At 43.4% G+C, this 22,594-nt stretch overlaps 1 protein-coding gene and 17 non-coding genes across 19 annotated transcripts in view; all 18 read right to left on the bottom strand.

The window, feature by feature from the left end:
- Positions 1-153: 153 nt before the first annotated feature.
- trnal-aag (transfer RNA leucine (anticodon AAG)) lies at positions 154-234 on the bottom strand. The gene has a single exon. It is a non-coding gene; the product is annotated as a tRNA-Leu (tRNA).
- A 413-nt stretch (positions 235-647) lies between these two features.
- Positions 648-729, bottom strand: trnal-uag (transfer RNA leucine (anticodon UAG)). Its single transcript has one exon. It is a non-coding gene; the product is annotated as a tRNA-Leu (tRNA).
- A 3,467-nt stretch (positions 730-4,196) lies between these two features.
- Positions 4,197-4,278, bottom strand: trnal-uag (transfer RNA leucine (anticodon UAG)). The gene has a single exon. It is a non-coding gene; the product is annotated as a tRNA-Leu (tRNA).
- Positions 4,279-4,675: 397 nt separating this feature from the next.
- trnal-aag (transfer RNA leucine (anticodon AAG)) lies at positions 4,676-4,754 on the bottom strand. Its single transcript has one exon. It is a non-coding gene; the product is annotated as a tRNA-Leu (tRNA).
- Positions 4,755-5,109: 355 nt separating this feature from the next.
- trnal-aag (transfer RNA leucine (anticodon AAG)) lies at positions 5,110-5,191 on the bottom strand. The gene has a single exon. It is a non-coding gene; the product is annotated as a tRNA-Leu (tRNA).
- Positions 5,192-5,604: 413 nt separating this feature from the next.
- Positions 5,605-5,686, bottom strand: trnal-uag (transfer RNA leucine (anticodon UAG)). The gene has a single exon. It is a non-coding gene; the product is annotated as a tRNA-Leu (tRNA).
- A 390-nt stretch (positions 5,687-6,076) lies between these two features.
- Positions 6,077-6,158, bottom strand: trnal-aag (transfer RNA leucine (anticodon AAG)). Its single transcript has one exon. It is a non-coding gene; the product is annotated as a tRNA-Leu (tRNA).
- Positions 6,159-6,546: 388 nt separating this feature from the next.
- Positions 6,547-6,625, bottom strand: trnal-uag (transfer RNA leucine (anticodon UAG)). The gene has a single exon. It is a non-coding gene; the product is annotated as a tRNA-Leu (tRNA).
- A 390-nt stretch (positions 6,626-7,015) lies between these two features.
- trnal-aag (transfer RNA leucine (anticodon AAG)) lies at positions 7,016-7,097 on the bottom strand. The gene has a single exon. It is a non-coding gene; the product is annotated as a tRNA-Leu (tRNA).
- An 882-nt stretch (positions 7,098-7,979) lies between these two features.
- trnal-aag (transfer RNA leucine (anticodon AAG)) lies at positions 7,980-8,061 on the bottom strand. Its single transcript has one exon. It is a non-coding gene; the product is annotated as a tRNA-Leu (tRNA).
- A 413-nt stretch (positions 8,062-8,474) lies between these two features.
- trnal-uag (transfer RNA leucine (anticodon UAG)) lies at positions 8,475-8,556 on the bottom strand. The gene has a single exon. It is a non-coding gene; the product is annotated as a tRNA-Leu (tRNA).
- Positions 8,557-9,127: 571 nt separating this feature from the next.
- trnal-uag (transfer RNA leucine (anticodon UAG)) lies at positions 9,128-9,209 on the bottom strand. Its single transcript has one exon. It is a non-coding gene; the product is annotated as a tRNA-Leu (tRNA).
- A 355-nt stretch (positions 9,210-9,564) lies between these two features.
- trnal-aag (transfer RNA leucine (anticodon AAG)) lies at positions 9,565-9,646 on the bottom strand. The gene has a single exon. It is a non-coding gene; the product is annotated as a tRNA-Leu (tRNA).
- Positions 9,647-10,287: 641 nt separating this feature from the next.
- On the bottom strand, positions 10,288-10,369 carry trnal-uag (transfer RNA leucine (anticodon UAG)). The gene has a single exon. It is a non-coding gene; the product is annotated as a tRNA-Leu (tRNA).
- Positions 10,370-10,782: 413 nt separating this feature from the next.
- trnal-uag (transfer RNA leucine (anticodon UAG)) lies at positions 10,783-10,864 on the bottom strand. The gene has a single exon. It is a non-coding gene; the product is annotated as a tRNA-Leu (tRNA).
- A 390-nt stretch (positions 10,865-11,254) lies between these two features.
- On the bottom strand, positions 11,255-11,336 carry trnal-aag (transfer RNA leucine (anticodon AAG)). Its single transcript has one exon. It is a non-coding gene; the product is annotated as a tRNA-Leu (tRNA).
- Positions 11,337-11,749: 413 nt separating this feature from the next.
- trnal-aag (transfer RNA leucine (anticodon AAG)) lies at positions 11,750-11,831 on the bottom strand. The gene has a single exon. It is a non-coding gene; the product is annotated as a tRNA-Leu (tRNA).
- A 5,455-nt stretch (positions 11,832-17,286) lies between these two features.
- The window catches only part of vps35l (VPS35 endosomal protein sorting factor like), a 35,468-nt gene continuing 30,160 nt past the window's right edge, over positions 17,287-22,594 (bottom strand). For both annotated transcript variants that reach the window (XM_073866650.1, XM_073866651.1), the window contains exons 25-30: positions 20,753-20,867; positions 20,505-20,644; positions 20,241-20,406; positions 20,036-20,154; positions 19,357-19,503; positions 17,287-19,286 (exon numbers count right to left, since the gene is read on the bottom strand). In XM_073866650.1, coding sequence (XP_073722751.1) covers positions 19,167-19,286; positions 19,357-19,503; positions 20,036-20,154; positions 20,241-20,406; positions 20,505-20,644; positions 20,753-20,867 — 807 coding nt within the window. In that variant the 3' untranslated portion in view covers positions 17,287-19,166. The remainder of the gene's footprint in view (positions 19,287-19,356; positions 19,504-20,035; positions 20,155-20,240; positions 20,407-20,504; positions 20,645-20,752; positions 20,868-22,594) is intronic.

Consider the following 22,594-nt stretch of genomic DNA (forward strand, 5'->3'; position numbering starts at 1 on the left):
TCCCACAGAAATCTAAAGCAAGCGCTTCTGACTAAACAATTAACACCTGGGATGTTCTTGCATGCCAAAACCACTTTTTTCTCCCAATACTCTTACAGAAATCTCTGATACAGTGCCCGACTGCTGGCAATTGAGCCTCTTTAAAACTTCTCCTGGCAGCGGTGGGATTCGAACCCACGCCCCGAAGAGACTGGAGCCTTAATCCAGCGCCTTAGACCGCTCGGCCAGGCTACCACTTAAAGGGCTTGCTTTGGTTGTCCGGAGCTCGCATATGCAGGCTGCATCGAGCGTCAAGCCAGCTTCATTCAAGTTAACTGAACCCCCGGAGGCTTCAGCCTTCCGATTGAGAAACGGTCCACGTGAGACTTCCAAAGCGCGTATCCATCTGGCCTGGCTGACTGCAACTGAACATTACATTCGCAAGTCACAAGCATATTACAGCAATTTACGATTAACCAAGAATAATAGTCAACTTGATATTTGTTAGTATTCTAAAATAAGAGTCTTTATAACGTACGGAGCCTACAAACGCGACCCCCCGGAGCCTGAAGCCTTCCGATTGAGAAACGGTCCATGTGAGACTTCCAAAGCGCGTATCCATCCGGCCTGGCTGACTGCTGGCAATAGAGCCTCTTTAAAACAACTGCTGGCAGCGGTGGGATTCGAACCCACGCCCCCGGAGAGACTGGAGCCTAAATCCAGCGCCTTGGACCGCTCGGCCACGCTACCTCTTGGAAAAGAGCTCTCTGGTGGGTTTCGGTGTGGGTGCAGCTCAACGGACAGCCTCAGATGATTTCGAGGACCTCGTCAAAGCTTCTAATTCTTGCGATATTTTTGAGATGATAGTATGCTGATTTAGTTATTGCTTTGACATGACTACTGAAACTAAGGTCAGACTCCAGAATCACACCAAGATTCCTGACTTGATTTTTAGTTGTTTGACCCCTAGCGTCAAGGTATGCATTCACCTTGAGAACTTCATCTTTGTTTCCAAATGCAATGACTTCAGTTTTCTCTTTGTTTAACTGAAGAAAGTTTTGGCACATCCAACTGTTAACTTCATCAATGCATTTGCACAGGGAGTCAATGGGGCTGTAGTCATTAGGGGATAGAGCTAAGTAGATCTGAGTGTCGTCTGCATAACTGTGATAGGCAATTTTGTTCTCTCTCATTATTTGGCTTAGTGGGAGCATATACAGGTTGAACAGGAGTGGCGCAAGAATTGAGCCTTGCGGGACTCCGCATGTCATGGATGTCCAATTATATTTATGTCCAACTATACTTAAATAATAACATATACCTTCTAAGTATGAATTTTAACATTTCAGTACCACCCCAGAAAGACAGACCCATTTTTACAGCATTTCAAGTTGTATGTTGTGATCGACAGTGTCAAAAGCAGCACTGAGATCGAGTAGCACCAGCACTGATAGTTTGCCTGTGTCTGTATTGAGGCGAATATCATTTATTATCTTTATGAGCGCTGTCTCTGTACTGTGGTGTGGTCTGAAACCAGATTGAAAAATATCAAAGTAACCATTAGAAATTAGGAATTTGTTCAGCTGATTGAAAACAACTTTTTCAATGATCTTGCCTATGAAAGGAAGATTTGAGATTGGTCTGTAGTTGCTCAATACAGTGTTATCTAGGTTGCTCTTTTTCAGGAGGGGCTTAACAACTGCAGTTTTAAGGGACTTTGGAAAAGTCCCAGAGTGAAGTGATGAATTTACCACTTCTAGGAGATCTGGTTCTAAACAGTTAAAGACACTTTTGAAAAAAGATGTGGGGAGTGTGTCAAGGGCGCAGGTTGATGTTTTAAGATGCTGTACTGTTTCTTCCAAAGTTTTACCATCAACTGCTTCGAAATCAGACATCATAACTACTTTCTGATGTTGTGGTCTGATTTGTCTGACCCCGGCGCAGCTCAAGGATGTGCTGATCACCTTTCTGATATTATTGATTTTCTCAGAGAAGAAGTTAGCAAACTCACTACATTTGCTGTCCAAGAGCATTTCACTTGGAATGCGACTTGGGGGGGTTGTTAGTCTCTCTATAGTAGCAAAAAGTGTGCGTGTGTTATTTATGTTTTTGTTTATAATATTTGAAAAGAAGGTCTGTCTAGCTTTGCCTAGTTCCACACTGAAAGCACGAAGGCTGTCTTTATAGATATTATAATGGACTACAAGTTTTGTCTTCCGCCACATGCGCTCAGCTTTTCTGCATTGTCTCTTCATATTCTGCACCTCTGTTGAGTTTCTCCAAGGTGATTTTTGCCTGCCATTCTTCTTCCGAACTTTTACAGGAGCAATATCATCGATTGCACTCTTAATTTTCGAATTAAAGGAATCAAGGAGAAAATCAACAGAGTCTGCAGATATGCTTGGTGTTAAAGATATAGCCTTCATAAATAGCACACTGGTGTTCTCATTTAAGGATCTCTTTTTGACAGACACAGATCTAGTTTCAATAGTAGGAAAGATTAATATATCAAAGAAAATACAGAAATGATCAGACAGTGCTACATCCTTAATAACAATTGATGAAATGTTTACACCCTTACTGATAATTAAATCTAGAGTGTGTCCACGATTGTGTGTGGGTCCATGTACATGTTGAGTCAGATCAAAAGTATTTAAAACAGCTGTGACATCTTTTGTCATAATGCTTTCTGGCTTATCTATGTGAATGTTAAAATCTCCAGCCATAGCAAAACAGTCAAACTCTGAGGAAATCGTTGATAACAGTTCTGTAAAGTCCTCAACAAATGCTGGAGAGTATTTTGGGGGCCTGTAAATAATGATCAGTAGAATGCGTGGGGTACCTTTCAACACAATACCTAGATGTTCAAAAGACGGGTAATTCCCAAATGACACTTGCTTACATTGATAGACATCTTTAAAAAGAGCAGCTAGACCGCCACCCCTCCTAGCCGTTCTGCAGAAACTCATATAAGTAAAGTTAGGAGGGGCTGTTTCATTAAGGACTGTTGCACTGTAGCTTTCTTCTAGCCATGTTTCATTTAGAAACATAAAATCAAGGTTGTTTGTGGCTATTAAGTCGCTGACTAGAAGTGATTTGTTTTTAAGTGAACAGATATTTAAAAGTGCTAACTTAACAGTACAATTTTTTTCCCTAACAGAGATCTTAGTTTGACAAGTCACAGGCAGCAGATTAGATTGATTTACCACACGATTTGATCTAGCCTTACGCTTTCTATCATGTACTAAAACAGAAATAGAGAAAGATATAGGCACACTGAGTTCCTGCTTTTGTAAACATTTGATAAAAGTATTAGTATTTTGATAGCAGGAACCCGACACACATCACTGAGAGCCGTTATCAGTTGTTTTTGGTTCACCTACAGTAGATGGAGGAGGGTGTGTGCCTTGGCGTTGTGTCAGAGACCGAAGAGCTCTCACAGGACGAGGAGGGGGAACTGGGCCCACTGGCTTTGGTGGTTTTGGGGCTTGCCGTTTTCTGGTTGAAATCTGGGGGCTTGCAGCAATAGAGTGGGATAGTTTAGTTCCAGCATAAACCAGTTCCTCCATTTTTTCAGAGAAGGTCAAAAGCGGGGATGCTGGAGAGAGGAATGACATATCTAGTGAGGAGTCCTGTTGTTCTGATGTGACCGGAGGCTGTGATATGTTGTCCTGGTTTCCCTGGCTGTTTTCCATTAAGTCGTCCTTGGGTGCTGAATCTTGGAGCCGTTCTAATCTGACACAGTCTGACTGTGGTGAGCTCTGTGGGCAGGACTCAGCTGAGATTGTGTCCATGAGCAGTGGTTGTTGTGGCTGCGTGGTGTTATCTCTGTCCTTGTGGGATATGTCAACGTCATGTCCATTCAGGTGCTGGAGAGAAGTCCTGTGGTCATTCATACTCTGTCCAGGGCAGGAGAGAATCGTCTTTGAGGTCCTGCTGTGCTGAGTCATGCTCCTGGAGATCCCAAATCCTACAGAGTTCTATCGTTTAGAAATTACATCTGACACAACAAATGAAGCCATGGGGTTTGCTTGAAATCGAAAATTAGGTGAGATTCCCAAAGCTCCCACAGAAATCTAAAGGAAGCGCTTCTGACAAAACAATTAACACCTGGGATGTTCTTGCATGCCAAAACCACTTTATTCTCCCAATACTCTTACAGAAATCTCTGATACAGTGCCCGACTGCTGGCAATTGAGCCTCTTTAAAACTTCTCCTGGCAGCGGTGGGATTCGAACCCACGCCCCCGAAGAGACTGGAGCCTTAATCCAGCGCCTTAGACCGCTCGGCCACGCTACCACTTAAAGGGCTTGCTTTGGTTGTCCGGAGCTCGCATATGCAGGCTGCATCGAGCGTCAAGCCAGCTTCATTCAAGTTAACTGAACCCCCGGAGGCTTCAGCCTTCCGATTGAGAAACGGTCCACGTGAGACTTCCAAAGCGCGTATCCATCTGGCCTGGCTGACTGCAACTGAACATTACATTCGCAAGTCACAAGCATATTACAGCAATTTACGATTAACCAAGAATAATAGTCAACTTGATATTTGTTAGTATTCTAAAATAAGAGTCTTTATAACGTACGCAGCCTACAAACGCGACCCCCCCGATTGAGAAACAGTCCACGTGAGACTTCCAAAGCGCGTATCCATCCGGCCTGGCTGACTGCTGGCAATAGAGCCTCTTTAAAACAACTGCTGGCAGCGGTGGGATTCGAACCCACGCCCCCGTAGAGACTGGAGCCTAAATCCAGCGCCTTGGATTCGGCCACGCTACCTCTCGGAAAAGAGCTCTCTGGTGGTTTTCGGTGTGGGTGCAGCTCAACGGACAGCCTCAGATGATTTCGAGGACCTCGTCGGCAGGAGAGAATCGTCTTTGGGGTCCTGCTGTGCTGGGTCGTGCTCCTGGAGATCCCAAATCCTACAGAGTTCTATCGTTTGGAAATTACATCTGGCACAGCGGATGAGGCCATGGGGTTTGCTTGAAATCGAAAATTAGGTGAGATTCTGACAAAACAATTAACACCTGGGATGTTCTTGCATGCCAAAACCACTTTATTCTCCCAATACTCTTACAGAAATCTCTGATACAGTGCCCGACTGCTGGCAATTGAGCCTCTTTAAAACTTCTCCTGGCAGCGGTGGGATTCGAACCCACGCCCCCGAAGAGACTGGAGCCTTAATCCAGCGCCTTAGACCGCTCGGCCACGCTACCACTTAAAGGGCTTGCTTTGGTTGTCCGGAGCTCGCATATGCAGGCTGCATCGAGCGTCAAGCCAGCTTCATTCAAGTTAACTGAACCCCCGGAGGCTTCAGCCTTCCGATTGAGAAACGGTCCACGTGAGACTTCCAAAGCGCGTATCCATCTGGCCTGGCTGACTGCAACTGAACATTACATTCGCAAGTCACAAGCATATTACAGCAATTTACGATTAACCAAGAATAATAGTCAACTTGATATTTGTTAGTATTCTAAAATAAGAGTCTTTATAACGTACGCAGCCTACAAACGCGACCCCCCGGAGCCTGAAGCCTTCCGATTGAGAAACGGTTCATGTGAGACTTTCAAAGCGCGTATCCATCCGGCCTGGCTGACTGCTGGCAATAGAGCCTCTTTAAAACAACTGCTGGCAGCGGTGGGATTCGAACCCACGCCCCCGGAGAGACTGGAGCCTAAATCCAGCGCCTTGGACCGCTCGGCCACGCTACCTCTTGGAAAAGAGCTCTCTGGTGGGTTTCGGTGTGGGTGCAGCTCAACGGACAGCCTCAGATGATTTCGAGGACCTCGTCGGCAGGAGAGAATCGTCTTTGAGGTCCTGCTGTGCTGAGTCATGCTCCTGGAGATCCCAAATCCTACAGAGTTCTATCGTTTAGAAATTACATCTGACACAACAAATGAAGCCATGGGGTTTGCTTGAAATCGAAAATTAGGTGAGATTCCCAAAGCTCCCACAGAAATCTAAAGGAAGCGCTTCTGACAAAACAATTAACACCTGGGATGTTCTTGCATGCCAAAACCACTTTATTCTCCCAATACTCTTACAGAAATCTCTGATACAGTGCCCGACTGCTGGCAATTGAGCCTCTTTAAAACTTCTCCTGGCAGCGGTGGGATTCGAACCCACGCCCCCGAAGAGACTGGAGCCTTAATCCAGCGCCTTAGACCGCTCGGCCACGCTACCACTTGCTTTGGTTGTCCGGAGCTCGCATATGCAGGCTGCATCGAGCGTCAAGCCAGCTTCATTCAAGTTAACTGAACCCCCGGAGGCTTCAGCCTTCCGATTGAGAAATGGTCCATGTGAGACTTCCAAAGCGCGTATCCATCTGGCCTGGCTGACTGCAACTGAACATTACATTCGCAAGTCACAAGCATATTACAGCAATTTACGATTAACCAAGAATAATAGTCAACTTGATATTTGTTAGTATTCTAAAATAAGAGTCTTTATAACGTACGCAGCCTACAAACGCGACCCCCCCGATTGAGAAACAGTCCACGTGAGACTTCCAAAGCGCGTATCCATCCGGCCTGGCTGACTGCTGGCAATAGAGCCTCTTTAAAACAACTGCTGGCAGCGGTGGGATTCGAACCCACGCCCCCGGAGAGACTGGAGCCTAAATCCAGCGCCTTGGATTCGGCCACGCTACCTCTTGGAAAAGAGCTCTCTGGTGGGTTTCGGTGTGGGTGCAGCTCAACGGACAGCCTCAGATGATTTCGAGGACCTCGTCGGCAGGAGAGAATCGTCTTTGAGGTCCTGCTGTGCTGAGTCATGCTCCTGGAGATCCCAAATCCTACAGAGTTCTATCGTTTAGAAATTACATCTGACACAACAAATGAAGCCATGGGGTTTGCTTGAAATCGAAAATTAGGTGAGATTCCCAAAGCTCCCACAGAAATCTAAAGGAAGCGCTTCTGACAAAACAATTAACACCTGGGATGTTCTTGCATGCCGGGGCCGCTTTTTTCTCCCAGTGCTCTTGCAGAGGTCTCTGGTGCAGTGCCCGACTGCTGGCAATTGAGCCTCTTTAAAACTTCTCCTGGCAGCGGTGGGATTCGAACCCACGCCCCCGAAGAGACTGGAGCCTTAATCCAGCGCCTTAGACCGCTCGGCCACGCTACCACTTAAAGGGCTTGCTTTGGTTGTCCGGAGCTCGCATATGCAGGCTGCATCGAGCGTCAAGCCAGCTTCATTCAAGTTAACTGAACCCCCGGAGGCTTCAGCCTTCCGATTGAGAAACGGTCCACGTGAGACTTCCAAAGCGCGTATCCATCTGGCCTGGCTGACTGCAACTGAACATTACATTCGCAAGTCACAAGCATATTACAGCAATTTACGATTAACCAAGAATAATAGTCAACTTGATATTTGTTAGTATTCTAAAATAATAGTCTTTATAACGTACGGAGCCTACAAACGCGACCCCCCGGAGCCTGAAGCCTTCCGATTGAGAAACGGTTCATGTGAGACTTTCAAAGCGCGTATCCATCCGGCCTGGCTGACTGCTGGCAATAGAGCCTCTTTAAAACAACTGCTGGCAGCGGTGGGATTCCGACCCACGCCCCAGGAGAGACTGGAGCCTAAATCCAGCGCCTTGGATTCGGCCACGCTACCTCTCGGAAAAGAGCTCTCTGGTGGGTTTCGGTGTGGGTGCAACTCAACGGACAGCCTCAGATGATTACGAAGACCTCGTCGGCAGGAGAGAATCGTCTTTGAGGTCCTGCTGTGGCGAGTCATGCTCCTGGAGATCCCAAATCCTACAGAGTTCTATCGTGTAGAAATTACATCTGACACAACAAATGAAGCCATGGGGTTTGCTTGAAATCGAAAATTAGGTGAGATTACCAAAGCTCCCACAGAAATCTAAAGCAAGCGCTTCTGACAAAACAATTAACACCTGGGATGTTCTTGCATGCCAAAACCACTTTATTCTCCCAATACTCTTACAGAAATCTCTGATACAGTGCCCGACTGCTGGCAATTGAGCCTCTTTAAAACTTCTCCTGGCAGCGGTGGGATTCGAACCCACGCCCCCGAAGAGACTGGAGCCTTAATCCAGCGCCTTAGACCGCTCGGCCACGCTACCACTTAAAGGGCTTGCTTTGGTTGTCCGGAGCTCGCATATGCAGGCTGCATCGAGCGTCAAGCCAGCTTCATTCAAGTTAACTGAACCCCCGGAGGCTTCAGCCTTCCGATTGAGAAACGGTCCACGTGAGACTTCCAAAGCGCGTATCCATCTGGCCTGGCTGACTGCAACTGAACATTACATTCGCAAGTCACAAGCATATTACAGCAATTTACGATTAACCAAGAATAATAGTCAACTTGATATTTGTTAGTATTCTAAAATAAGAGTCTTTATAACGTACGGAGCCTACAAACGCGACCCCCCGGAGCCTGAAGCCTTCCGATTGAGAAACGGTTCATGTGAGACTTTCAAAGCGCGTATCCATCCGGCCTGGCTGACTGCTGGCAATAGAGCCTCTTTAAAACAACTGCTGGCAGCGGTGGGATTCGAACCCACGCCCCCGGAGAGACTGGAGCCTAAATCCAGCGCCTTGGACCGCTCGGCCACGCTACCTCTTGGAAAAGAGCTCTCTGGTGGGTTTCGGTGTTGGTGCAGCTCAACGGACAGCCTCAGATGATTTCGAGGACCTCGTCGGCAGGAGAGAATCGTCTTTGGGGTCCTGCTGTGCTGGGTCGTGCTCCTGGAGATCCCAAATCCTACAGAGTTCTATCGTTTGGAAATTACATCTGGCACAGCGGATGAGGCCATGGGGTTTGCTTGAAATCGAAAATTAGGTGAGATTCTGACAAAACAATTAACACCTGGGATGTTCTTGCATGCCAAAACCACTTTATTCTCCCAATACTCTTACAGAAATCTCTGATACAGTGCCCGACTGCAACTGAACATTACATTCGCAAGTCACAAGCATATTACAGCAATTTACGATTAACCAAGAATAATAGTCAACTTGATATTTGTTAGTATTCTAAAATAAGAGTCTTTATAACGTACGCAGCCTACAAACGCGACCCCCCGGAGCCTGAAGCCTTCCGATTGAGAAACGGTTCATGTGAGACTTTCAAAGCGCGTATCCATCCGGCCTGGCTGACTGCTGGCAATAGAGCCTCTTTAAAACAACTGCTGGCAGCGGTGGGATTCGAACCCACGCCCCCGGAGAGACTGGAGCCTAAATCCAGCACCTTGGACCGCTCGGCCACGCTACCTCTTGGAAAAGAGCTCTCTGGTGGGTTTCGGTGTGGGTGCAGCTCAACGGACAGCCTCAGATGATTTCGAGGACCTCGTCGGCAGGAGAGAATCGTCTTTGAGGTCCTGCTGTGCTGAGTCATGCTCCTGGAGATCCCAAATCCTACAGAGTTCTATCGTTTAGAAATTACATCTGACACAACAAATGAAGCCATGTTGTTTGCTTTAAATAGAAAATTAGGTGAGATTCTGACAAAACAATTAACACCTGGGATGTTCTTGCATGCCAAAACCACTTTATTCTCCCAATACTCTTACAGAAATCTCTGATACAGTGCCCGACTGCTGGCAATTGAGCCTCTTTAAAACTTCTCCTGGCAGCGGTGGGATTCGAACCCACGCCCCCGAAGAGACTGGAGCCTTAATCCAGCGCCTTAGACCGCTCGGCCACGCTACCACTTAAAGGGCTTGCTTTGGTTGTCCGGAGCTCGCATATGCAGGCTGCATCGAGCGTCAAGCCAGCTTCATTCAAGTTAACTGAACCCCCGGAGGCTTCAGCCTTCCGATTGAGAAACGGTCCACGTGAGACTTCCAAAGCGCGTATCCATCTGGCCTGGCTGACTGCAACTGAACATTACATTCGCAAGTCACAAGCATATTACAGCAATTTACGATTAACCAAGAATAATAGTCAACTTGATATTTGTTAGTATTCTAAAATAAGAGTCTTTATAACGTACGCAGCCTACAAACGCGACCCCCCCGATTGAGAAACAGTCCACGTGAGACTTCCAAAGCGCGTATCCATCTGGCCTGGCTGACTGCTGGCAATAGAGCCTCTTTAAAACATCCTACAGAGTTCTATCGTTTAGAAATTACATCTGACACAACAAATGAAGCCATGGGGTTTGCTTGAAATCGAAAATTAGGTGAGATTCCCAAAGCTCCCACAGAAATCTAAAGGAAGCGCTTCTGACAAAACAATTAACACCTGGGATGTTCTTGCATGCCAAAACCACTTTATTCTCCCAATACTCTTACAGAAATCTCTGACACAGTGCCCGACTGCTGGCAATTGAGCCTCTTTAAAACTTCTCCTGGCAGCGGTGGGATTCGAACCCACGCCCCCGAAGAGACTGGAGCCTTAATCCAGCGCCTTAGACCGCTCGGCCACGCTACCACTTAAAGGGCTTGCTTTGGTTGTCTGGAGCTCGCATATGCAGGCTGCATCGAGCGTCAAGCCAGCTTCATTCAAGTTAACTGAACCCCCGGAGGCTTCAGCCTTCCGATTGAGAAACGGTCCATGTGAGACTTCCAAAGCGCGTATCCATCTGGCCTGGCTGACTGCAACTGAACATTACATTCGCAAGTCACAAGCATATTACAGCAATTTACGATTAACCAAGAATAATAGTCAACTTGATATTTGTTAGTATTCTAAAATAAGAGTCTTTATAACGTACGGAGCCTACAAACGCGACCCCCCGGAGCCTGAAGCCTTCCGATTGAGAAACGGTCCATGTGAGACTTCCAAAGCGCGTATCCATCCGGCCTGGCTGACTGCTGGCAATAGAGCCTCTTTAAAACAACTGCTGGCAGCGGTGGGATTCGAACCCACGCCCCCGGAGAGACTGGAGCCTAAATCCAGCGCCTTGGACCGCTCGGCCACGCTACCTCTTGGAAAAGAGCTCTCTGGTGGGTTTCGGTGTGGGTGCAGCTCAACGGACAGCCTCAGATGATTTCGAGGACCTCGTCGGCAGGAGAGAATCGTCTTTGAGGTCCTGCTGTGCTGAGTCATGCTCCTGGAGATCCCAAATCCTACAGAGTTCTATCGTTTAGAAATTACATCTGACACAACAAATGAAGCCATGGGGTTTGCTTGAAATCGAAAATTAGGTGAGATTCCCAAAGCTCCCACAGAAATCTAAAGGAAGCGCTTCTGACAAAACAATTAACACCTGGGATGTTCTTGCATGCCAAAACCACTTTATTCTCCCAATACTCTTACAGAAATCTCTGATACAGTGCCCGACTGCTGGCAATTGAGCCTCTTTAAAACTTCTCCTGGCAGCGGTGGGATTCGAACCCACGCCCCCGAAGAGACTGGAGCCTTAATCCAGCGCCTTAGACCGCTCGGCCACGCTACCACTTAAAGGGCTTGCTTTGGTTGTCCGGAGCTCGCATATGCAGGCTGCATCGAGCGTCAAGCCAGCTTCATTCAAGTTAACTGAACCCCCGGAGGCTTCAGCCTTCCGATTGAGAAATGGTCCATGTGAGACTTCCAAAGCGCGTATCCATCTGGCCTGGCTGACTGCAACTGAACATTACATTCGCAAGTCACAAGCATATTACAGCAATTTACGATTAACCAAGAATAATAGTCAACTTGATATTTGTTAGTATTCTAAAATAAGAGTCTTTATAACGTACGCAGCCTACAAACGCGACCCCCCGGAGCCTGAAGCCTTCCGATTGAGAAACGGTCCACGTGAGACTTCCAAAGCGCGTATCCATCTGGCCTGGCTGACTGCTGGCAATAGAGCCTCTTTAAAACAACTGCTGGCAGCGGTGGGATTCGAACCCACGCCCCCGAAGAGACTGGAGCCTTAATCCAGCGCCTTAGACCGCTCGGCCACGCTACCACTTAAAGGACTTGCTTTGGTTGTCCGGAGCTCGCATATGCAGGCTGAAATCCAGCGCCTTAGACCGCTCGGCCACGCTACCTCTTGGAAAAGAGCTCTCTGGTGGGTTTCGGTGTGGGTGCAGCTCAATGGACAGCCTCAGATGATTTCGAGGACCTCGTCGGCAGGAGAGAATCGTCTTTGAGGTCCTGCTGTGCTGAGTCATGCTCCTGGAGATCCCGAATCCTACAGAGTTCTATCGTTTAGAAATTACATCTGACACAACAAATGAAGCCATGGGGTTTGATTGAAATCGAAAATAAGGTGAGATTCCCAAAGCTCCCACAGAAATCTAAAGGAAGCGCTTCTGACAAAACAATTAACACCTGGGATGTTCTTGCATGCCAAAACCACTTTATTCTCCCAATACTCTTACAGTAATCAGACTTTCAAAGCGTGTATCTATCTGGCCTGGCTGACTGCTGGCAATAGAACCTCATTTAAACTATTGCTGGCAGCGGTGGGATTCGAACCCACGCCCCCAAAGAGACTGGAGCCTCAGCTGCTGAAGGATAGTCCAACATAATCTTAAAAAAAGTTGAAGCACAGCCAATCAAATCTATGCACTTCAACATTTACAGCCAATCGCGTCGAAGTGCTTCAACAATTACAGCCAATCACAGGGTGGAAGTTTCAACATTTTCAACATTTGACCAATCAGCGTGAAATAGAAAGTCATCAGGCACGATTCCCCTCCTCACCTGTAGGTGTATTAAGGGTAATGCTCAATGACATATCAAGGTCAAGGCCAATGCCACTTTATTATCCCTGAGGGGCAATTTGGTTTACAGCACGCAGTAACACATATACAAATATACAAATCAACATTGTCTGAGGACCACAATGGAAATAAGTCTTGGACTTTATTGTGTTTTTATCCTCAATTGTATTTGATGTCTTTTTTGTGTTTATGTGTAAGACATTGTGGTCGATACAATTAAATAAATTAAAATCAAATCAAACAGCAATAAATAGACAAATAACAATTAACATCACCACAGTACTACATGATTTAAAGGATGCTGTTAACAATAGGGATAACAGCCGGGAAGAATGACTTCCTCAGTCTATTTGTATTGCATCTCATCAGACTATATCTGCGCCCAGAGGGTAGCAACCGAAATAATACAATACAATACAATAAAACAAATAAAAGAGGGGAGAGGACACAGCCTTGGGGAGACCCGGCAGAAGATAAAAGGGCATCTGATAAAACACTGTTCACTCTCACCCGTTGTGACCTTGTTGTTAAAAAATCCATCAGCCAGCAGATCAGTCCATTGTCAATGTTAAAAATATTCTTTAGCCTGTCTGCTAAAACATAAGGCTGAATGCTGTTAAAAGCAGAGGAGAAATCAAATATCCGCTCTTCGCCAGTAGGGGGATTAGGCTGAAAATTTCAATCAAGTTGCCGAATTTGGCGAAAGTGTATGATTTTAGACGAGAGGGATAAGATGCCCTAACAGGGAGTGTCAGAGGTCAAAAAAATTCAGTAGAAGTTCATGCCCTACGACAAGCATCATTGCCCTGAGTTCAACATCTTTAAATGGAGGACATATTCTTTTTATCTTTTATTACAGGCTATAAGCGGTAAGAATGTATAACTTACTCACATAATTAAATGTGACATATAATATGCTAGCTCAGCAGCAGTGTCCAGTTCCCCTATACCAAGCACCACTGTAAGTATTGGCCACTTTTCTCTATTTATTATTCCAGGAAACCATAAAATAATGAAGTAAGAACAATACCATACATTCGTATACAGTGCTTTATTTTCAATCGATTCACTATTGTGCCAAATTTGGTATGGTCAGTAAGATAAGACATTGACACTTTTATTCAGCAATGCATTGCATGCACATTACATTTATCAAGAACAACAATAAAAACATTTATAATGTTTCAAAGGATTTCTATAAAAATACAGACAAATTCATGCATGCTACTAAACAGTGGTGCATTGTTACATATAGGATGACATTAAATGATTGAACAGTTATATTTGATGCCTTTCTCCGGTTGCAAAATATATTCCACTGCATGTTTGCACACACACAAAACCCTGGAGTTCCAGTCTCTGTCCCCAGAACCACTGCCAATGTTACCAGTCCCACATCATCAAGCAAAAATTCTGAACATCTTTGTCACAAATGTATGCAATTTGTTAATAGTTTGTTAAAGTATCTGATATCTAGAAAGAGGAAAAGGCTAACATGCACAAAAATTAAAAATTGATAATATTTATATAATGACTTTTTTAATGACTGAGGTGTGGCTAATTTAAAGTTACCAGACCAGTTTGTACACTGTAAAAAGTTTAATGTGCTTTTTGACATTTATTTGCTTTCAACATTTGAGATATCAAATACACTGGACAATTATACAGTTAAGAAGTTATTTTACACGAGAAATGTTTACACAAAGTTTTTAAAACGGAATAATAACAGAATTTCTAAAAATATCCCAAGTTTACATTCACTGTACAATGTTACTTAGTTTTTATGTTTTGTGATAGTTTACATATTATATTTTATGCTTTTAATTGTATGGTGTTGACGTCATGAGCATCGCTGAATGTTTTAATTTATTTAAGTAGTTGCGTATGAGTCTCTTAATTGTTCACAATGTATAAAGATTAATCTTAACATCATACAGTCACTGGTGAACAGGAGTCAAATATGCATAAAATGCTGAATTGCAAAAATTCTTGTCAGAGTCATGCCTCCGTTTGTTAGCTTTTTTCTTATGTTTGTTATTTAATTAACTATCCTGTTTGTAATCATGTTAATTAGCTCCGCCTTTGTTCTCATATTTTCAATTGTCCTCACCTGTATCTTGTTTGATTTGATTATCTGTCTTGTGTATTTATAGCCTGTCTGTAATTCAATTCCTTGTCCCATCTCAGTTGGTGTTAAATGTTGTTTAAGTGTGTGTTGTTGCACTGCTTGTCTGTTTTAGATGAACACTAATTTTATTCAAGGGTCTTTTTGGATAAAGCGCTTATTTAACAAAGGTAACTTGGGAGTAAATGTTTTGTCTTTTTTTCCTCACAGAGTGCTCCTAACGCGCTGTTACAAGCACCATGTGTAATTCCACTTCCTTGTTTAAGACCTTGCCACCAGAGGATCACAGGTGGATTGCCAGCCGGCTTTTTAAAATGGGGTCCAGGGGAAAACCGGAGCTCCGTGACAACCTTTAGCTCTGATTTTACCCACCACAGCCTGCACTGACATACAATCAGGCAGATTTTTTGTTGCTTTCCATATAAGCTGTGGAAGGTCAAGGTTCTCTGTCCCAATCCTGCTTGTGGACAGCATCAACTGACAGGAGGCGGTCTGCATAAAAGGGCACGGCAGGTTCAATACATTGACAGGATGTACGACATGGTCACAGAAACCCTCATCTGCAAGAAGTGTAAAGCCTCTCATGTGTCCTGGAGTCAGACTGTCCATCAACAGCTGGATTTTGGGTCATCCTCATGCAGAAATGAGTACAGTTTAATTTCCTCAAGTTGTTAGCCCATCATCCCATATTTGCAAACACTTTAAACATTTGCATTTGATGTAAATAATGTATCTGTGGATTTTGCTTTTTTAAGGTATGCTTGTGATCTGAGAGTCATTAGACTCTTGTGTGAATGTGGCCTAGGAAACAGCCCCACGCAAGTTATTAAACAGCTGCGTGAGAATCACAGCAAGGAGTGGCTCCAGCGTCTGGCCCAGTACACCACCCGGTGCATGGACTTCATCAACCGCCCTGGGGCAGAGCTTATAGATGAACTTAATGTGGAGGAGAGGGAGGAAGACAAAGGCTTCTTTGACATCAGTGAGGATCACACAATAAGAGATCTAGAGGCTGTTCTGTCATCGCCCTCCACCACAATGAGAACAAGTTTCTCTACCTTGGTTTCAAGCAGTTCCACCTTTATCCAGGTCTCCATATGTATAGGTCCCTGAACCTGTTCTTCTGACATGTGACCCCTCACAGTCTCCAACTGATGTCTCATCTGTTCACTTGGAGCCTGATACTGGTCAGGATGATGATAGTAATGATATTGTAAGTGTTCCTTTGTATGCGTTTCAATTTAACTAGAATATCTCAAACAGTGTTTGCGAATATTTGCTTCAATGCTTGAAATCGGCTCTTTCAGATATTTTGAACTTAATAATTAGTTAACTAACAGAAAATATGAATATAAAGCGAAATATTTAATGTAATGTTTGTTTTTAATGAGCTGTTGACTGCCAGAACGTGCCAGGTTTCCAGCATGTGGACAGGCTGGCAGAATATCTGGTCGAGCTTCGGAAACGCACATGCCTCAGCCTGACTAACCAGGAAGCAAAAATAATTATTGGACTTTGGCAGAACCTGGTTACCCGGGACAAGTGGCGGGTGGTTTATGGACCTTGATTCCAGAAGAGACTTATGAGTGGACGCTATAGAACACCAAAGACGCCCACTCACACCACTGGAGTACAGAGCGCCGCCAGATGTGTGCCGGGAGCAAGCAGCGCACCTGCTCAGTGGCCTGACTGTTGCCGTCTGACCATTTTCATCAGGCTATGCATAGTCCACCCTAGCCCCAAAAGAAAAGGCAAGGTAACCAATTCAAGATGGTGTTTGATCCTAGAAGACTATCGCAAGGTAAGGCAGCTTGTGCTAGGAAATGGCTTGGTGATGAATGAAACTTCATTGCAGCTGGTGGAGGTTAACCAGAACACCCTGATTCAGTGGTTCCACAAAAGACAGCAAATGACTGTGCCAGTTCAAGGAATTGATTTGCCTCATCCCCTCCCTGAAGCTCAGGAGCCTCCTCAGGATGCCAACCAATGCAGCCGCACCAGTACAAGCTACCAGATAGCGCAGTAGGACAAGCAAGGTAAAGACCTATATCTACTAGGCAGCCCCCTCTCAGACCCAAAACACCATCAGCACCTGGAGCATCACTGCAGATGGTGTCAGCAGGTTTCCAGAGTGTGCCGTTGCTCCAGTATGTGCCAATGGTCCAGGGCATGCCGGTAGTCCATGGTGTGCAAATGGTGCAGGGCATGCCACTCATGCAGCCAGCAGTTATGCAGAGCACCACCTCACAGCCAGCTGCACCAGGTCCTATTCAAGGAGCTATGCCCAAGAGACCCTAAAGGGGAACAGTGGAGGCAAAAACTTGCAAGAAGTGTGGCCAATTTAAGACTGCTGAAACCAGGCATAGCCAATACAGGGGCAGGATGTACTGTCCCCAGACTGTGTCAAAAGAAATGTGGTTGGAGAACATGCCTAGAATCTCCAACTAATATATATAGTGTTATAAATAGTTCACCATTCTTAATAGTTATGTTGATTGTTACTTTTAGTTGGTTTTAAACCTGTTATTTAAAATTTTATTTATTTAATCTTCTTTTATTGTTTAAGCGTGTTTTTTTTTTACTTATTTGCTGTTTAATTTAATATTCATAACTGTTCCTTTAACATATTTGTTAAAACATTTAGAACAAATTGTTAAGTGATTACTTTTTTGAATTTGTGTTATTTTTTCAGTAGCATGCAATACTCCGCACACAATAAAAGGTCGCTCTAAAATGTGCAGTTTTATTGTATTGGGGGGTCTGAGAGCCAGTCAGTATCTGGTGTGACCACCATTTGCCTCACGCAGTGCAGTGGTTGTTGATTGTGACCTGTGGAATGTTGGTCCACTTCTCTTCAATGGCTGTGTGAAGTTGCTGTATATTGGCAGGAACTGGAACACGCTGTTGTGTACGCCGATCCAGAGCATCCCGAACATGCTCAAAACCTCTGTACTACCACATCTGTGGCATTGTGCTGTGTGATAAAACTGCACATTTTACCGTGGGTTCACAGCAGCCGCGTTTGAGGCATCGAATTCTCGTCTACCGCGTCTAGTTTGCCGCTTGAACGTTTTGAGTTTACTTGCTAAATTCAAGCGTGAAATTCTAGTCATCAAGAGATTCACGTAGAAATTCGCATCATGGGAGGGGCTTATGCGACCCCGCTTGCTTTCTGTAATCACGTCACTACTTGAGCAAGCTCCTGATAGGTTAGCGCGGCGCGTTTTTCCGCCAAAGTTCGAATTTTTCAACTTGTGCGTTTGCCGCAACAACGCTCAATTAACGCCATTTGCGCGTCTGCCGCACTAAACGCATTAGTCGTGGCGCGAGACCTCCAGACACTCGTCAACGCAACTCAACATTTAAATCACTCGCGCTTTTGACCCCTCTACCATGGCTTGTCTAAACGCAGCATGAGAGTGGCCTTTTATTTTGGCCAGCCTAAGGCACTCCTGTGCAATAATCATGCTGTCTAATCAGCATCCTGATATGTCACTCCTGTCGGGTTGTTGGAATATGTCAGCAAAGGAGAAGTGCTCACTTACACAGATTTAGACAGATTTGTAAACAACATTTGAGAGAAATCTGCCTTTTGTGTACTTAGAAAAAGTCTTATCTTTGAGTTTAGCTCACGAAAAATGGGGCAAAAACAAAAGTGTTGCGTTTATAATTTTGTTCACTGTAAAATAAAATAAAAACAGTTTCACAACTTCAAAACCATATGGTCCCGTAAGAAAATTCTGCACATTTTTTATTTTATTTTTTTACTTATGACAGGTCACACACAGTCTACTGTGCCCATCCTCCAACTGAAAATGTTTGCCATTCATCAATACAAAGTGCTGTTTAACATTTGCATATCCTTAATCATGTTAAGGACAACACCAACAAGAATTAAGGACATAATGAAACTATTAACAGGTAGAAATAAGGAACAATTGTGTCTTTGTCCTGTTTTAAAGCATGTGTCAAACTATACTGCAGCAACCTTTGACAGGAAGAATGTTTAAGATATTTTTCAGTTTGTTACAGCTTGCAATGCTGATAGTGACTTATTCAGAGAAAAGTCACAATTAAAATGACCAAACACAACTTTCATCTGTCTTTAAACCATGGTTTGGTGAGAGTATTTTACATAATACCTGGTCAACAACTGTACAAAAGAAGTGCAAACTGACAATGTAGACAACCAACTATTATCAGAAAATGAGAAATGAATGATAATTGTATTAGTTCTAATCAACGTAAAGTCAAAACACATTTGTGGTGCATACTGTGCTTATGCAGGGTACTATGACTGAATATTATAACTGTAACACACCACAGGTTGTTTCGATAAAGCATTTCGTAATGCATTTCAATTTCTAAACATGAACGGTTGTCTTAACCGTCTCCAAGCACCTACGCTGGACATCACTTGACGCCACATAAAGTCTGATGGGTTTGATGGTCACTCGTTCATCAGAACGTCTCGAGGTCTGGATTGCAGTGATAGACGTGTGATTATATCAGAGAGATGACCCAGGTCAGGCTGTTGAGACTGCTGTTTTATGTACTCTAGTGTTCGAACCTACAAGAAGAGAAAAGGGTTAACCACCATTTACACTTACCACTGAGCGCGCGTGTATACGTATACTAACCGAGGTGCGTGTGTCACAGTAGCCGTGTTTGTGGCTCAGGTTCCACAGGTTGACAGTTAACTGATTGAGTTTGTTGTTGCGCAGATCACCATGAGCCAACAGACAGCCGAACAGAGAGAACGCCAGACCACCTTGCCTGCGCACCCCCTTAAGAAAACGAAGAAAAAAAGCATAACAAGAAACAGAAATCAGCCTTAATCGTGCAAATGGATGTCTGAAGCAATAAGATGGCAAAAGCCTGTCAGGTCTTCAGCTCATATCATTGGGATTACGATAAAATACACTGACTCGTTGTTTGGCTTCACCTGACACAATATCCAGGATATTTTGAAACCAATACTGACTTATTTGAATAAAATTGGTCTTTAAAAGTCAAGTACTCCATCAGCAGAGTGATGGTTCTTCCCAACTCCTCTTATTTTATTGAATTTCTTAATGTACCTATTAGTGTCTGCTTTTACTTTTGTTTATTTGAAAAACGTAAAGAAAATGGCAGCTCATCTACATAAATGCTCTTAACAAAACATTATTGTCCGTTGGTGTGGACGCTAATATAGTTATCTTGAGTTATCGTCATCATGCATAGTGTGAATGGCCCTTCAGTTTTTCATTTGTGATTCAGTTTACAGAAGTGTCCTAGCAAATTAAGCATTTGATCTACGGCAGAAACAGTACTCACGTCATCTCGCCCCAGACCCTTTAAATGATCCAGAACCTGAACAATAAGAGTCTCGCACAACTTGTTGATCTCAGCTATAAACTTTGGATCTCCTCCATAAAGAGTTTCATTGGAATCCACTGTGACAGGAACACAGACGCTGTATTTTAGATATGCATTGTGCTTCCCTGCTGGGTTCATTCGACAGCATGTCTGCATTTGTTACCTTTAGGAATGGTGTATAGGTAGGTTTCCTGACTCATTGCTGCCAGTAATGGCAAAGCGCTGATGTAGACGCGGACTTTAGCGTCGCTGTTGTCCTCCCAGGTGTAATCCTGCACCATGTTTAACAGCCCTCGCACCAGATACAAAACGCCCTGCTCGGGATGATCCTGGAGTAACCGATAAAAAACATTCAGATGCACTAACATTAGTAAGATAACAGGTGCTTGGTTTAAAGTATTACTGCAAATATTTCATGATGTATTACCGGCACCACCAGCAGCGTGGAGAGGAAGTTATTGATGAGGTCGAGAAGAAAAGGCTCTGATGAACGCTGTTTACCCTCGATGCTGATAGTACGTGGCACGTCGGGCAAAAGACTGACGGCTGCCTTTAGAAACGCATCAGCTGAGAAATAGAAAAATCAATCTAGTCAAACTTTTTTATAAGTTGTTAGGTCTCACTTATCAGTCTCCATTAAAGGATATTTTTCTAGATGAAAGATCTAGCACTCACCCTGGGACAGACACTGGTTGGCCAGCGCTACCTGTCCTGACAGTAGATAGAGATTCAGACGGCTGAAGATACTCGTGAGTGAGGGAATGGTGATGAAACTGTAGGCAGCACATGCCTGAAACCAACAGTACCACAAAAATAAAAACAGTCACCGATGGCATCAAACTGGACAATCACTATTTAGGGTTCCCACACCTTTTGACCAATGAAACAGAATTATTTTTCCTGACCTTGCATTTTAAAACGTCAATAAAATTTTATTTGTCAACATAAAAATCGTAAACTAGGTCAAACAATTTATTGAAAGAGGAGGAAATGAAGAATTTACACACAAATCAGACATCACTATGGCTTGTAAGTTTTACTTTCAATATCTGGTAAGTTAAACATAAGAGAAGCATAAGTAGGGAATTTTTTAGGTATAGAATATGGATGTAGATAACATTTTACCCCCTGGGGAAAATAAATAAATAAATAAAAAGTATATTAATAATTTATACATTATATACTGCACCACATTTTATTTACAGAATGCTGATTAAAATTATTTATTTAAAATCATTGGGTCTCATTCACTAGGCATGCGTATGCACAAAATTGTGAGTAAAATGTCCGTACAGACGTTTTCACGAACAAATCCTGATTCAACAAAAACTTTTTTTAAATGTATTCTATGTGAACGAAAAAATGCAATAACAACTAATAATCACATATACCATAAAATAATAAAATATTATAATGTATATAATATTTTATATATATTCTTTATATTATACATTGTCATATTATGTTTTCTATATGTAAAGATGCACATAATGACAATTCTTCAGGCTTTGCTTCCTCACTTTTTTAAATCTCTAAGAAAGCGTCCTGCTTAATGCCTAAATGTAAACGTAATGTTAATGTTATGAAAAGTCCAAACGTCAATCACGTGATTTAGGCCTCCAGTACGTTTATTTTAGATACAGATGCTTGTTTCTGGTGAAGTCATATTAAAGGTCTTCATTATAGCATCTCTAAGCTGTCATCTTTGAACGTATGCACAAATTCATGTGCATACGCCACTGATCTAACCCTTGCCTCACAATTGTGAAGCCAACGCGCCACCAAATTGGTATGCCCAAACATTCTATTAAATCAAATGGATGTTATCAGATTTTAATGATAAAACATCACTTTACTAGTCTCTGTTTTTATATCTGAAGTCTCCCTGTACATTATTACAACACAAACGTCCTAAGCATGTACATAGTTGTTTACTAAAAGTAGTACATTTCGCTTTTGAAACAGTAAGTTACTATATATTCATCTTCATTACAGTATCAGATCAGCAGACAGAACGCAGCATATATTTAGTATTAATGACAAACGTGCTCATTCTGAAATCTAAAGAAATAATAATGCGTTGTACCATATGATGCATGTAATATTTTGCTGGTTTTGTAATTATGTTATCTTTACAAGTTACCTAAACTTATTCAGAGAAAATAATGGCAAAAAACTTTATTTATACCTGTGTTATTAAAAGATTAGTAAAATTTCTTAAAAAAAAATCCAGATAATTTACTCGCCACCATGTCATCCAAAATGTTGATGTCTTTCTTTGTTCAGTCGAGAAGAAACCACGTTCCTTGAGCAAAACATTCCAGGATCTCTCTCATTTTAATGGACTTTAATGGACCCCAACACGTAACAGTTTTATTGCAGTTTAAACTTGCAGTTTCAAAGGACTCTAAATGATCTCCAACGAGGCATAAGGGTCTTATCCAGCGAAACAATTGTCATTTTTGACAAGAAAAACAAAAAATATGCACTTTTAAAGCACAACTTCTCGTCTTCCTG

The sequence above is a fragment of the Misgurnus anguillicaudatus genome, chromosome 4, assembly GCF_027580225.2.
Source record: "Misgurnus anguillicaudatus chromosome 4, ASM2758022v2, whole genome shotgun sequence".
Lineage (NCBI taxonomy): Eukaryota > Metazoa > Chordata > Actinopteri > Cypriniformes > Cobitidae > Misgurnus > Misgurnus anguillicaudatus.